Source organism: Salmo salar, chromosome 26 (genome assembly GCF_965601325.2).
Source record: "Salmo salar chromosome 26, fSalSal1, whole genome shotgun sequence".
NCBI lineage: Eukaryota > Metazoa > Chordata > Actinopteri > Salmoniformes > Salmonidae > Salmo > Salmo salar.
The window spans coordinates 10,999,395-11,015,330 of record NC_138316.1 but is presented as its reverse complement, the minus strand read 5'-3'; the positions used below and the strand labels follow the sequence as shown (position 1 = coordinate 11,015,330).

Sequence of the window (15,936 nt, the reverse complement as noted above, 5' to 3'; positions counted from 1 at the left end):
CAATGTTGAATGTTTATAATTTTAAACTAGGAAAAGAGACCCTTAATCTTAGACTTGGGACCACACAGCCACAGCCACTACACTGAATAGAAGGCTAATGACTGCTTTGAAATGCTTGCAGTTAGCCACTGATTCCTTCCAAACAACTCATTGTTGAATTTGCGATTTCCAACTTGTTGTGTAATGTTTATGTCCAATGGCCGATGAGCACTGATACGTTTTATCTATAATTTATTTGAATTATTTCTCTTCATATGACAAGGATTAAAAAGGATTTCCCAGCAGATTGTTGACTTGATTCATGATGATGACTGCTAGCTAAGATTTTGAAAGTATGATGTTATCATGATCAGTCCAATCAAAGTTACTGTAGACATAACATGATTTGACGTCATTTTATCCGTGACCTTGAGCCTTCTTGGATGGGCACTTCTAATGTAACTCTATGGCAGTACCCAAGGGGCTAGAATTTTCTAGGTCTACCCTTAGACTTGGCAGTGACGTAGTGTCCCCATGAGTGACAGAACACTGAGCCAATCACGGCGCAACGCTCCGTATTTTCTGCTGGCTTGCCCCACCACCATAGAAAGCACTGAGCTAGGCTGAAACACCTGCATTTTGGAGCTGCCTTACTTAAGAAAAGAAAAAGAGACCATGTTTGTATGCAGCTTTATTAACTCAATGATATATATTTTTTTATATTGTTTGCAAACTGATATGTGGCACATATTAATGCAAAAATAACAGGCGAGCACAAAAAAAAAAAATGTTGCTAAAAATGTGGGTCTAACTTGCCTTGGACATCGGGTCGCCACTGCTGTACAGTATACCCATTTCTGAAAATAGACCTAGACTATTGATTGATATTGTAGACTCTAACAATGAAGGGTATTCAAAATGAGTATTTTGTGTTAGTGGTTCAGCATTATGTGCATTATGTTGTCATTCTTCATGCTCTAGGCCAGTTTAAACTGGAGTTCAAAAGTAGTAACAATGTCTTTAAAAAAATATTCACAACAGTCTATTCTCTCAGGTTCAAATACAATACACTTGTTCATTGAAATATTGATGTTCAGCTTTACTATTAAACACGTTTTATGTTGGTTTTTTTCTGTTGTCATCAATTATGTGTATAACATGAGCCTAAGTGGTCATTTTACAAAGGAAGTGGAAAACTGATGGTTAAAACGAGTAAGTATGAAACGTATTTTACGTACCACTTTGATTGGCGCGTTAAATGCTGCTGAAAAACAAAATAGAAAGTACACTACCACTAGACCGTGCAAGTAGACCGTGCAAGTAGACCGTGACAAAGTAGACTACCATTGTTTTACATTAAGACCTACTAGAGGCATTTTTTTGGGGGGACAGGCTGAACTCTTGAGTTTCGCGCGGTGTAGGTCAGTGGCGCAGTGAGTCACCCGCTGGTGAAAAGTGATACTTGAGGACGAGGACACAACTAGTTCGTTTCCTAAAAACATATTTCCCGTACTGTCGTAGCTAAGTGGATAAACTGTCTGTAAAAAGAAAACGATGGAAAACGTTTAACGAATTTAAACGTTTTTGACAGCATAACATGTTTTCTGTCTCTCTGACAGTTACAGTATAGTTCTCATTCTCTTTACTAAAACGGTCAATTTACACTTGGCGGACTTTGAGGTTGTTTTACCGGAGTTACAGGTGCTGCGTAAACAAGTTTACACTCGCTTAGGTCAATTTTACTAAATGGAATCAGAACAACTGCTGACTGGAAGCATTAACTACGGCTCCCACCCTGACAACAACGATCACCTTGAAAAGGGATTCCCAACGACGAGACGTCTGTCCTCCTCGGTTGCTGCAGAGTATTGCTGTGTCGAAGGGGGTAAGCGTTTCAGTAGTTCACACTATTAGAAGCATAGCTTCATAACATGTTATAACACGGTCATAACCATTCAATGTCATAACAGAGGACATAACACTGCCATGACACATATATTTAGACCTGTTGTGACATATGACATGATAAGGTCCTCTACCCTTTCGCCGAAGTATAATATCAGGCCACTGATCACCCATTCTCTTCTGTTCTGGACGGTGTTGCATTGACACGAGAAGTAATTCAAATGGTTGTATATACTACAGTCAATCAAATTAACAAAGTTGTCACAATGTAATTATTGACTGTTATGTGACTGTATTATGAGCACATACCCCGTAGCACATCCAGAATGCTCTGCATCTCCTTTGCAGCACCTCCTCTCATATTGGCTAGTATAATAAAGGTTCCATTAAAAAATCTAAATACATCTTGAACAAGGTCAACAGTTTTGAAGGTGAAGGTGGACTGAAGCCGGACGGGTTGTAAATCCTTCAGAATTCCTTCTCAATCTGTGAGAGAAAGACACAGAGAGAGATTTGTGACTGATGCTGTGATGAGTATCTCAGGTCAAGACAACACAGGATAATGATCAAGCATTACATTCATTATTGGCTATTGTCATTCAACTGTAATTTTGACGTGAGTGGGCTGAAACAGGGCCGGCCATCTGTTTTTATGTCACTCACAGGAAGTTAGACTCGAAGTTTGTTTATGGCAGCATCCCTCAAAGTCTTCACCTCCACCATGGATACAGATGCATGAGCTAGCTACTTTCTCTGAAAAATACAAGTCAAGAACAGAAATCAGAGTAGAGTATACAACATGCGGTAATACCGCTACAGAAAGATACACTAAAATCTAAGACCAATAGCTAACACATTAAAATCCCAATTTCTCAACGTTTTCATAACATATAGCTAACGTTAGCTCTCAACTATTCATGTACAATAGCTTGCTAGCTACCTAGCTATTTAATTGAACCTTTATTTAACTAGGCAAGTCAGTTAAGAACACATTCTTATTTGCAATGACGGCCCACCCCGGCCAAACAACGCTGGGCCACTACAACCAGATTGTGTGTCATCACTCATTGTGGCTGTCTCTGACATGGCAACTTTTCTCAAAAGCAGTCCACAATTTGCTGCCAAAAACTTCCTGTCAATGATTTCTACTGTCACCAAGCACCTTAAAGATTTTTTTATAAACACATTGTGGACCACTCAAAGAGAGTTTTGAGACATTAAAAACAATTGCTAACACTGTTCTTGAAGCATAGAGTCATGACACCTTATAACACAGTCATAACCATGTCATAACATGTTATAACAGTTGGCGTAACATATCATAACCTGTCATAACATTGTCATAACACTGTCATGACACATATTTATATGTGTTGTGACATATTATGCAATGTTTTATGACTGTTTATGACACCTACATAAGAGTGTCAAAACCCACAAAACCACACAAGGCAAACCATCCATTCCAGCATAGCCTACTTGTAAATAGTATGTTATATAACTTTTCCTGAAATTGGCAATTTTATTACCATGGTAATTGCACATACATTGATGTCAAACATGTGCCTACCCCAATGCTCTGTTGCTGATGACTGGGATGATTGCAGGAGCAGGACAGCATTTGTGTCTTATGACTGATATATGGTGATGTACATGATAGGCCTCCAGACAGTAGTATGCTCTTAAAAAGTTTATTGTTTGTTTTTAAATGTACTTTGTCTGGAGCCCATGTGTCAAATGTAATTCATAATATTTTACTTTAAAAGGCATACTTGACATAAATTCTATAGATCATGAAATTATATATATATATATATATATATACAGTATATATAGTGGGGTCTGAAATTATTGACACCCTTGATAAAATGAGCAAAAATGACTGTTTAAAATAAATAATTTAAATAGTGAGCTATATTGTATGCTCAACAAAGGGGTAAATTATATCATTTTATACTAATACAATTGCTCAGAGAAAAATATTTTGTTTAACAAAAAGGTAGGGGTAAAACTTATTGACACGCCTGTTTTCAATTCCTCTCAATTCCTCACCTTGCGGGGATAATAGCTGTACTGTTGACACCTATAATGTTACAATGCATGGGTGAATATTTAGCTAGTAGTTTTGCACAACACCATCTGTAGAGATTTACAAACACTAGCGGCAGGTAGCCTAGTGGTTAGCGCGTCGAGTCAGTAACCGAAAGGGTGCTGGATCGAAACCTCGAGATGACAAGGTAAAAATCAGTCATTCTGCCTCTGAACAAGGCAGTTAACCCACTGTTCACCGGTAGGCCATCGTTGTAAATAAGAATTTGTTCTTAACTGACTTGCCTAGTTAAATAAAGGTTAAATAAAAACGTACAGAATTGTCAGCAGTGGTAGTGTGGAGGGAAACAAAGTCTAATATGAGTCCAGTCTGGGCTACTAACAATTGCTCTATGGGCAGGACATGTTCTTTCAAAATATGGGGAGAAAAGAATAGTCATCTGGAAAGGAAAACTATCAAACATGCATCTGACCATGTATTATGACTGGAAAATGTACCTTTAAAAATTAGACCAGTGGAGGGACATTGCAGAGGCAGTGGGATTCTGGGTAAACGGTTCAACTGTGTGTCGAGAATTTGAATGAAGCCTATCATTCTTGTCGTACTAAATGTAGGGAAACAATAAACATCCCAAATCCTATGAATTGCCCTGAAGCCAGGTTGAAATGCCAAGCTCCACATTGTGATATGTCCTGTTGAACAAGGATGGCTCTGCCCTAGATTACTCTGTCCTTTTATGACATCACTTCTTACTTATGATGTACAGGACAGTAGCTCTTCTTTACACCCCACACAAAGCTTTTGAAAGACAGTCATGTAATGAAATACACTACATGGCCAAAAGTGGCCTGCTCGTCGAACATCTCATTCCAATATCATAGGCATTCATTTGGAGTTGGTCCCCCATTTGCTGGTATAACAGCCTCCACTCTTCTGGGAAGGCTTTCCACTAGATGTTGGAACATTGCTGCGGGGACTTGCACCCATTCAGCTACAAGAGCATTAGTGAGGTCGGGCTCTGATGTTGGCCGATTAGGCCTGGCTCACAGTCAGTGTTCCAATTAATCCCAAAGGTGTTCAATGGGGTTGAGGGCAGGGCTCTGTGCAGGCCAGTCAAGTTCTTCCACACTGATCTCGATAAACCATTTCTGTATGGACCTCACTTTGTGCACGGTGGCATTGTCATGCTGAAACAGAAAAGGGCTTTCCCCAAACTGTTGCCACAAAGTTGGAAGCACAGAATCGTCTAGAATGTCATTGTATGCTGTAGCGTTGATTTCCCTTCACTGGAACTAAAAACCTCTTCCACCAAACTTTACCGTTGCCACTATGCATTCGGGCAGGTAGTGTTCTCCTGGCATCCGCCACACCCAGATTTGTCCACTGGACTGCCTGATGGTGAAGCGTGATTCATCACTCCAGAGAATGCTTTTCCACTGCTCCAGAGTCAAAAGGCAGCAAGCTTTACACCACTCCACCCAAATTTGGCATTGTGCATGGTGAACTTAGGCTTGTGTGCGGCTGCTCGGCCATGGAAATCAATTTCATGAAGCTCCGGACAAACAGTTCTTTCATTGCTTTCAAAGGCAGTTTGGAACTCGGTACTGAGTGATGCAACCGAGGAAAGACAATTTTTACGGGCTACGCGCTTCAGCACTCGGTGGTCCCATTCTGTGTGCTTGTGTGGACTACCACTTCGCGGCTGAGCCGTTGTTGCTCCTAGACGTTTCCACTTCATAATAACAGCACTGTCCAGGGAAGCTCTAGCAGAGCAGAAATTTGACGAACTGACTTGTTCGAAAGGTGGCATCCTATGACGGTGCCACGTTGAAAGTCCCTGAGCTCTTCAGTACGGGCCATTCTACTACCAATGTTTGTCTATGGAGATTGCATGGTTGTGTGCTCAATTTTATACAGCTGTCTGCAACGGGTGTGGCTGAAATAGCCCAATTCACTCATTTGAAGGGGGACAAATGGGGACAAAGACAAATCCAGGAGATGATATGGCTTCTTAACACAGATCAGAATAGCTTCGTGAATTGGATTTAAACTGAAAATGATAATTGAATTCAAGTGACAGTCCAGTCCAGTAAGTGAAAGAGGGTTCAGTTGACATTTCGATGTGTGATCAGCTCTGTGGAAAAATGCCTGGAATTAGTAGCTAATTTAATCTGACCTGGCGAGGGATGTTTGGAGCACACTATTCATCCAGACTTGGGTATAATTCAATTGGAATATTTGAACGACTAAGATGAATTCAGACATGCTCGCGTTGAACTTTATTGCAGACACATGCACGCAGGCCTACTGTAGGATTAGGACGTGGGCTCATTTTTTGGGGTTGGGGTTTATTCATTTGCTTGAGAAAAGCTACAGATAGGTAGACGGGTTCGTTTTCAATGTTTTGTTTTCAATCAATACAGAGTACGACTTTATTGGCTTGAGAACAACTTGTTTCACAGCACTTGCTTTTGACAATGTACATGCGTAATCATTTCCCTCTCCTCTTACACAGGCGATGAGGATCTCTACCTCCAGCAAGCTGCTGTGTTTATCGAGGACGCCATACAGGTGAAACATATGAACTGTCGCCGTAACTGATTGACACATATTATTTGTATGACTCGTGTTGGTTATGAACTACCCCTAAACTGCTGTTTCAAAACAATGAAATGTGTTTCTCGTTCTACAGTACCGATCCATCAATCATAGAGTGGATGCAAACTCGTTACGTCTGTACAGGTGGTACTACTCCAGGATATGGCAATGGTAAGTCGCTACTGTCATGAGTCAAAGTATATTGTTTTGGATTGTTCTGCACGTTTCTATTCTTAAATTAGTCCTATCCTCTGAAGGATGTCATTATATCCCCTCTGCACTGTATCTCACTGCAATGTGTGACCACACTCAGCATCGCTATGTCTTAACTCTTGTCCTGTCTTAGCTTCCTCTGTGGTTAAGCGTAGTGAGAAAAGCACTTTATGACAGTGAAGCCAACCATCACCCTTCTCGTTCTCAGTCAGATGTTTGAACCCCCCCCCACGGGTTTTGTGTCATTGTTAAACGACTGTCTGTGTTGCTCAGGGGGCTGGGCCTGACTATTGCGGTCGTCTTGACGCTGGCTTTCATCGAGAGGCCCTCGTCCTTCTCCTACACATCAGACCCCCGCTTCAGACCTCCCCCCTGGGAGCCCCCCTGTGGCCTGACAGAGGGCATAGAGATATTCTGCCTCGTCATCTTTGCCATTGACCTCGCTACCAAGGTAACCATCAGACCATGTTTCTGCCAATGCCAAGGGGAACGAGACAGTAGATGGGCAACAAGAAATCTACATGAAAATCCATTTTGTGTCTTTATTTGCAATAAAAATAAACATGACTCTAACTGGATATATTGTTCTTAGAGCTACTTGATTGGTTGGGAGGAGTTTCGGCAGTGCAAGTGGTTGATTGTCTACATCTTGGCCGTCTCAGCGTCTGTAATTGATTGGGCGTTGACGTTGAGCATGTATTGTGATCAGGTGAGAGGATATTCAAAATGTGGGTTTAAACACCCTGTGTAATATTCAACAGTTCATAAAGACATGGTTTGCCATGCAAAGATTCGAATGGAATGTCGCTCTTTCCCTTTGTTGTCGACGGCAGAACTTACGCGTTAGGAGACTCATTCGGCCATTCTTCCTCCTTCAAAACTCCTCCCTGATGAAGAAAACCTTGAAGTGCATCAAGAGGACCCTCCCAGAGATAGCCAGGTAGTTGTGTTTGCCACCAACACTTTGTTCAATCTCATACCTTCCCTTCACAGCTTTACAATTATTGTCAATTATTGTCATAAGCTCTCACTTCTGTGATCACATACATAGTTCCCTAAAACTGCACGGTAGGGTTTATTTCGGGTTATATACATACATGATTCACTCTTGTTTCAGTCCATGTGAGACCCACAGAGGGCACCCTAATATACTTGCATATGTATATAGGCCTGACTGTCATTGCAGAGGTGTGTGTCTAATGCACCACTCCTCTCTCTCTCTCTCTCTTACCTCCCAGTGTTATCCTGCTCCTGGCTCTCCACCTCTGCCTCTTCACCATGATTGGCATGCTGCTCTTTGCTAAAGGAGAGGTGCGCTCTGTTCCACCCTGCTGGCCGTACTGTTGACGCCCAGTTCTCAAGCCTGAATATGCCCTTTTACCTTACCTCACCACTGTTTTATTCACCCTGGTGGTACAGGCTTTATCAGAGCTTTAACGCCAACTAGTGGTAGATGTGTCATATTACACTTGTCTAAATAGAGACCAGTACAGAAACTCGCCCTCACGTGACCAATAAGACCAAGATAAAGCACAATGAATGTCCATTTAGCATTGTTGTTATAAGGGACTTAAACATCTCCGTATTACCTCTGTTTGTCCCTAGAACCCGAAGCAAAATGGGGAGTGGGAGGCCTACTTCAGAGACTTGCCCACGTCTCTCTCCTCTCTCTTGGTGCTCCTCACTACAGCCAATAACCCCGATGGTAAGTTCACTGTGTAGGTCATAGTGAATTAAACATATCTTTTCTGCTGCATAATGTCTTCTCCACCTAAACCTGTCTTCGTGTGGTTTGTTTTTTTAAACAGTGATGATTCCAGCCTATTCCTTAAACCGAGGATACTCCATCTTCTTCATTCTCTTCAGTGGTTTTGGTAAGAACTAGCCACCAAATGAACTGTTAAGAGACAAGGAAAATATGAAACGGATTGAGTGGTAACACAGTCTGTTGATCATTTGTCTTATTTACTGCTCCCAGGAACCTACTTCTTGATGAACTTGCTAACTGCCATCGTTTACAACCAGTTCAGGGGATACCTGCTGGTGAGTTTAAGACTGGCACTGGACTGATATGATTTAAATATCAGACCATTTTAAGGTACAGTGTAAACCCCACAGGTAATCATGATGAAATTGTTCTCTTGTGGCAGATGTCTGTCCAAGCATCCATCCTAAGGAGGAGACTGGGCGTCAGAGCTGCCTTTGAGGTCATGTCCTGCCAGGGGCGGGGTCAGGACGCTACACACTCAGAGGAGCATGTGTAAGACTGCTCATTCTCTTACCCTTAAGCCCTACACACACGAAGACACACACACACACACACACACACACACACACACACACACACACACACACACACACACACACACACACACACACACACACACACACACACACACACACACACACACACACACACACACACACACACTGAATGGCCTTACATCTTGTCCCTCCCAGAGAGCGTGTGCGGGTGGATGCCTCTTTGCAGGTCATGGCGAGGGTACAAATGAAGTCCTACTACAGACAAGCCATCATCAAGGTGAGAAAAGACTACGGTGCAAATCTTTAGAACGTGTTGGATAAACATTTGAATATAGCTCCCTTTGAATGTGCCTCTCTCTCTCTCTCTCTCTCTCTGTGTAGAGAGTGCAGCAGTTGTCAGATGGCTTTATCCAGTGGGAGGCCTTCCGGAGGCTTTTTGACGAGCTGGACAAGGACCGCATCAAAGAGGTGGGGCCACATCTCATTAACTGCTTTGTGCTTCTCCACTGGATCAATGTTACTGGAATGGATTTAACTTCAATGTCGGTTCTAAACTGACCTTATTTTACTTATCTAAATGATAGCTAGAATGCTCCTGTATGATTTGACGAGTCTTCGTTGTCTTTTCTGCTGCAGCACCCTCCAAAGCCAGAGTACAACTCCTCACTCCTCCAGAGGCTTCAGTTGATTTCCAGCCACTACTATGTTACGGTAGTGGGAAACGCCGTGGCCCTGACCAATGTCATGTGCATCTGTGTAAGTCCAGGACCTTCTTACAGACAGGATGTCGGGCCTGTTGTTTGCGCGTCCATCATATTAGACAGAGGCTCAACTTGTTTGGTCTCTCTGTTTCTCTCTGTGTTTTGCAGACCATTCTGGTGCTTGACTCCGAGAAGTCCATTGCAGAGCGGGATGACTACTACATGGAAGTTATCAACTGTTTCTTTATTCTATACTACCTGATGGAGATGAGTCTAAAAATATTAGCCTTTGGGTGGAGAGGCTACTTGTCATACAGAAACAATATATTTGATGGACTTCTCACAGTTTGCCTTCTGGTAAGATATTCTGTAAATGAAAGGAAACATATTAAAGGTGCAATATGTAGAAATCACTCGACCGTTTCAATGCTTCTCCTTATTTCAGTTTAACAATGTATAGTGTGTAGAGAATCATCGTGCAATCTAAACTGCTCTGAAATGTATTTTCATTAACCAAATATCTTGTATTTTCAGCTGTTTGAAGCTGGTGTACAAAACTGAAAGAGAAAAGACGCTCGCTAAAACGTAACTTAACGGGGAGCATAGAAAAAGTGCACATCGAATGGATCTACCGCTTCTCAGATCTATAACTCACATTTCTATGTGAATTTGGTCGGGTCGCCCCCAAAAAGCTACATACTGCCCCTTTAAGCATATTTCTGTCTTGGTAATATAACTCAAAGTATTTGATTTAAAAAAAAAAAATTTTAACAGGTCCTTCAGATCACCATTTTTGCCACCTACAGGCTCCCCTTTCCTAAATGGTTGGTGTCTTCACTTCGGTCATATTTCTGGCTCAACAAATATATTCTGTATAAGGAAATTGTCTTGAAGGATGGTGTTCATTTGTATATACAGTAACAATAGTGATGAACGAGTAACTTTGTTTACGCACACACACACACACACAGGTACATGGGGATGGTCAAAAAAACAGGAATAGAAACATGGACGTATAGATATGGTACATGGTGATGCACATGATAAACATAGCAGAGGAAGAGTGTTACTGAATAAAACACTACGAATGGATGAACGATAAGTAACTGAGTAGCACTGTGAGATTGAATAAACCTTTGTGTGGTGTGGTTGTCCCAGGAACCCAGCGTCGCGTGGTCTGATGTCTCTGTGGGAGATGGTACGTCTGGTCAACATGCTCATCGTCGTCCGTTTCCTCCGAATCATCACTGATATCAAGGTGAGGAAGTGGTGCCGCTGGGTAGAAGTAGTGCCTTCGTTTTGGGCCTCCCGAGTGCCGCGGCGGTCTAAGGCACTGCATCTCAGTGCAAGAGGCGTCACTACAGTCCCCGGTTCAAATCCACGCTGTATCACATCTGGCCGTGATTGGGAGTCCCATAGGGCGCCGCACTATTGGCCCAGCATCGTCTGGGTTTGGCCGGGGTAGGCCGTCATTGTAAATAAGAATTTGCTCTTAACTGATTTGCCTAGTTAAATAAAGGAAAAATAAACAAATAATAATAATTAAACGTATGTGATGAGATGTTGTATTTGGCTCCACCTAATGGTGGAAATGGTTTATTGCTTGACTTTTGCTCTATTTTGGTGTACCGTTATGTCAATAGATTTGTATTGTTGTAAGTTCATGCCGGTACAGCTAATGTCTTTATCATCTCTGGTTATGCATGTTGGTATTACACTATAGAAATAGTCTTCCTTGTGTTTTAATGCCTCTTTTAGCTGATGGCCCTCATAGCGAGTACTTTGGTTGACCTGGTGAAAAACCTCAGAGCGTTTGCAGGAATACTCGTGGTGAGTGACTCAACGGCACCTGTTTATATTTCTCTTTTGTTCTCTCATCCAACTAGTCATTTGAAATGCATGTCTATACACTAGGCGTCTGTTTGCTGGACGTCATGGATTCCCTATCCCAGCTAACATCTGTGTTTTTGCGCCTCGTTGTTCTTTAGGTGGTGTTCTATGTGTTTGCTGTCCTTGGCATCTGGCTGTTCCAGGGAGCCATCACAGCTCCAAGGCAGATGAGGTACGGTTTGACAATGATGTATTTGAACGCTTGTACACTATTCACAAACATCAAAGTAGCAAATGGCCTCATACAGTAGGCTAATGTGGCTGTTTTAATGTGTTTACTGTGTGAGGTAATTTAAGTTGTTTTATATGTATTCCTCTACAGTGTGATGTCCAATTCCAGTATGGAGAACATCACCGTGGAGTGTGGTTCCTACGAGCAGCTGGGCTACTGGCCAAACAACTTTGACGACTTTGCTGTGGGTGCCCTTCTCTTGTCTCTCACTCTGCCAGGCCGTGAAGCCGAGTCGTAGGCAGAGAACACAGAGGCTTAGCTCAAGGCGAACATTCTGACTTTAACGATAGCATTCTCTGCATAGCCCTGTCTACTGTCATAAGAGACTGGTTTAATGAGAATAGGCTTTTGGAGGGAATGGAACTGTAAAACACATGGTTGGCATGGTCTGTTTTCGTTCTCCTCTCTCCCTCTGTTTTGCTCAGTCTTCCCTCGTCCTCCTTTACAACGTCATGGTGGTGAATAACTGGCAAGTGTTCATGGATGCCTACACCAGATACACCACAGAGTAAGCCAACCCTAATACAAATCAATACATGAGTCTTATGATCCGACTGTCAGATGCTTCACTTTGTTTCCCTATCCACTAGAGGGAAGCAGTTGACGCTGAAGCACATCAGTCCTTTCATTTTTTGGGGCCATGCCTTACTTTAATGAGCTCCCGCTTCATAATATTTATCTCATTTCAGTTGTTCCCTAAAAAATTGCAACTGTTTAGTTGGTTAAACAAGCATTTGTACCCAACTCAGGACAAGGCTAGCAACGGTGAAAATGCATGTAGGAGTGGGGGCATAGTCATTATTTGTCCTGCTTAAAGAGGACGAAGACAAGTTAATTGTGCATGGGGCTCTGTTTGTAAAACAGTGATTATGGGTAATGGTGATGTGTCCATGTAAACAGTTGATCTGGTTACTTTTCTCCTCCCAGGTGGTCCAAGGTCTACTTTGTCTCCTGGTGGCTTACCTCCTCTGTCATGTGGGTCAACTTGTTTGTGGCTCTCATCTTGGAGGTATGTATGAACTTATGCTGGCCTGATCTGTACTTACTTTGTTTTAAGGGCAAGATGTTTCTGGAAAAAAAAAAGTCAACTCCACGATACCTCTGTTTTATGTAACAGAACTTCATCTATAAGTGGGACCGGAGTGTCATGTGTTCAGTGGCGGACGTTGAGCGAACAGGTTATGAGACTACCGTCCAGCTCATGTTCAGGTATGTTGCTGCAACTCTGAAGCTGCTTTTTAACTCTGCTCTGGCTCTGGCTTTTTTGCTTCTGTTTGTGGTCTGATTGGTTGCATATTCCTACTTTCTGGTGTTGGTTTTAGGCCTAGAGGTCAGTCACGAACTGGGATACCCTCACTGTCAGCGGTTCTGTCAGTTCTCTGTGAACTGCCTAAAACCATGCTCTTTGGCTACTCACGTTTCGATACTGAATCACTTTTCCCCAAAAATCTTGTGTCTGGTGAGCTTTCTGATAATAAACTGTAAAATGGCATGTATTTCTTCATGACCTTGCTTGCAGATAATGCATTATATAATTTAGGGCTGGGAATTACCAGGGACCTAACGATATGATATTATCACAATACTTAGATGCCGATTCGATATGTATTGCAATTCTCGCGATGTTATTGCGATACTGCGATCTTGTTGCGATTCCATGTTCCAAACATATTGCTCACCATGTCTGCTGCAGAGTGACAAGAGAGAGCCATGATCAGTCAAGGATATAAAAGCGCTGAAAACATCTTGGCTCACTATTTATAGGATAGGCGCAGGCACAGCTTAGGTGTTTAGGTGCAGGTACAGCTGACTAGCACTTTGTTTTGTAAAAATCGTCAAGAATAATATTGCGATATGTAACTGTATCAATTTTTACCCCATCACTAATATAATTGGTAGCAAAAACATCCGCCCACCCTTTTCTCGATCAACTAAACGCATGTCGCTGAAATATTTGCTGAAGGTGTGGTTGATATATTTAGCAGGGACAAGTCAGAAGAGCAAACCCTTAATGCCATCCCTAAATGCACGCTGTGGACTACAGCAGCCGCCTGCATGAGCGTGCTTCGCTTCAACTCGTTGTGTGTCTCTTGACACAGTTTCTTGTCCTGTCTTTAAAACTCCACTGTACCTTCCAGCGAACAAATTCAGGAGCCTACAGAGGAAGAACTGGTCACCCAACTCCACCAGCACCCTCACCTGCATCTCAGCTGATGACCCTTCACCCCTCACACACCATTGGGACCCTATGTCCGACCAAGCTTGTACAGTACCAATCCAAAATAAACAGGGCCTTTACTGGCTATCACGTATGTCTGTGTGAATGGCAGGGACTCAAAAGCACAAAATGGACAATATTGTTAGGGCTCTCTCAATTCTGATAATTTTGTATGTTTTTGCACTCAAACCACTGGACAACTGCCTCACTTCCTGCATCTGTTACTTTAAAAGTGAGTTTGAAAGATTAAGTTGCTAAATGTTTTGTTCATGTTAAGACTGTTATTATATATTTTTTTAACCCTAATTTAACTAGGCAGTCAGGAACAAATTCTTATTTTACAATGATGGCCCACCCCGGCCCAACCTTCCCCTAACCCGGACGACGCTGGGCCAATTGTGCGCCGCCCTATGGGACTCCCGATCACGGCCGGTTGTGATACATCCCGGGATCAAACCAGGGTCTGTAGTGAGGCCTCTAGCACTGAGATGCAGTGCAGTGCCTTAGACCGCTGCGCAACCCGGGAGCTCCCGTTATTACTTTAGTTTGATGGTAATCACTGTATGCTATCAAACAAAATACACCACTGTTCTTAATGGAATTATTTAAGGGAGTAAAAAGGGGAAAGGACTAGTTTTTATTCGTAAATTTGTCATGAAAGCTGTTTCTTTTGCTTACCTGCCTTGCAATGTAAATAGGATTTTGCCTTTAGCTAAATAAAGAAATATGGGTTTTATCCTAGTGACTGTTATATAAATGATGAAATATGTGTTTAGCATGGCTGGAAATTATTCTCTCAAATGTGTAAAACAAATTTTTTAGACAAGGCCTGCCCTTGCGTTTTTTTGTTGTTGCATTGGGTCAATTCTCTCCTGAATAGCTATAGCTACAATTTCATCTTGAAGTTACATAATTACCTGACTGTTGCAATCAGTTGGAAGGTGACGAGGTTGTGTGTTTTCTGAGACCCTCGGGTCTTCCGGACATAACCACCAACTGATATCTCCGTCCTCCTCACTCATCAGGTCAGGCTAGTTAGTGATACGCGTGAATGAAGATTTCCTGCTGGTGCATCCTGGTGATGCTCATTTCAGATAAGGGTTATTAACTCTCCCCGGGGCATGCATGTCTTGACTGAGGAACCCTGCTCACACGGCGGAATGGCATGGTATAGAATGGAATGGAGAACTGTTATTCTACCTGAAGGGCAGCGGGAGAAACGTGTTTTTGAGAAGAATAAAAATGGCATGTTTTACAACATCATAATAAAATGCTATCAGAAAGATAATTATGGGGATCAAGGCATGGCACCATTCTAGGCATTGCCCCCGGGGTTTGTTCTGTGGTTCTATGCTAATAGAGTACACAGACACACACACACACTGGTGTTGACACTCCACACCCCACACACTCAAGCATCATGTTTACTGGAAACAGACTAGGGCAAACAAGCCAACCTCCAGAGGGCCTGACATCAAAGCTCTGACCTCCTCCTCTCTTCCCACTATTTGTTTGCTTTTCCTCTTGGTGAGTTTGGGCTCGTGCAAAGGCCTTACCACAAACCCTGTCCACAACCACATAAGAAGGTAGGGACATGTCTGGTTAAAAGCCCATTTCATGACAACACGACAGACCATTGAGATATGATGTAGGCTAGCTAGCCTGTTTAGGGCTATCTGGACGTTTTGAGTCTTTACCGAGTAGTGATTTCTAGATTCTAGAACAGGGATGGGTAACTGGCGGCCCCCATTTTTGTAGGCACGCGGACCAATTTTAAGGATTTTTTTTTGGTGGGGGGGGGGGGTACTCAGTCAGGGTCTCAACTTACTGTTGAGAGTTAGAATAATAAAATACACAATTTCGATATTTGATTGTGCATCAGAAG

General features: G+C 42.5%; 1 protein-coding gene and 1 long non-coding RNA gene across 2 annotated transcripts; one reads left to right on the top strand and one right to left on the bottom strand.

Moving 5' to 3' along the window:
* Positions 1 to 1,622: 1,622 nt before the first annotated feature.
* LOC106587138 (two pore channel protein 2) lies at positions 1,623 to 14,787 on the top strand. The gene is made up of 24 exons (XM_014175184.3): positions 1,623 to 1,864; positions 6,450 to 6,505; positions 6,627 to 6,703; positions 7,019 to 7,196; positions 7,338 to 7,454; positions 7,579 to 7,685; positions 7,984 to 8,056; positions 8,351 to 8,450; positions 8,554 to 8,619; positions 8,724 to 8,788; positions 8,896 to 9,005; positions 9,206 to 9,287; positions 9,392 to 9,478; positions 9,647 to 9,766; positions 9,880 to 10,068; positions 10,486 to 10,535; positions 10,870 to 10,969; positions 11,470 to 11,541; positions 11,700 to 11,773; positions 11,924 to 12,017; positions 12,259 to 12,341; positions 12,761 to 12,842; positions 12,951 to 13,042; positions 13,972 to 14,787. Exons 1-24 carry the CDS (start codon positions 1,726 to 1,728, stop codon positions 14,045 to 14,047), a joined length of 2,289 nt encoding a protein of 762 aa, XP_014030659.2. The 5' UTR covers positions 1,623 to 1,725; the 3' UTR covers positions 14,048 to 14,787.
* Positions 1,859 to 8,105, bottom strand: LOC123730775 (uncharacterized). Its single transcript, XR_006762212.2, has 3 exons — positions 7,977 to 8,105; positions 2,548 to 2,637; positions 1,859 to 2,370 (listed from the first exon to the last, which is right to left on the bottom strand). It is a non-coding gene; the product is annotated as an uncharacterized LOC123730775 (long non-coding RNA).
* Positions 14,788 to 15,936: the final 1,149 nt, after the last annotated feature.

What these genes read in the sequence shown, in the direction of transcription:
- LOC106587138 (XM_014175184.3), top strand. Translation starts at nt 1,726, where the DNA reads ATGGAATCAGAACAACTGCTGACTGGAAGCATTAACTACGGCTCCCAC. An exon ending in TACTCCAGGATATGGCAATG is followed by an intron (nt 6,704 to 7,018) that starts GTAAGTCGCTAC and finishes TGTGTTGCTCAG; the next exon opens with GGGGCTGGGCCTGACTATTG. An exon ending in CATTCTCTTCAGTGGTTTTG is followed by an intron (nt 8,620 to 8,723) that starts GTAAGAACTAGC and finishes TACTGCTCCCAG; the next exon opens with GAACCTACTTCTTGATGAAC.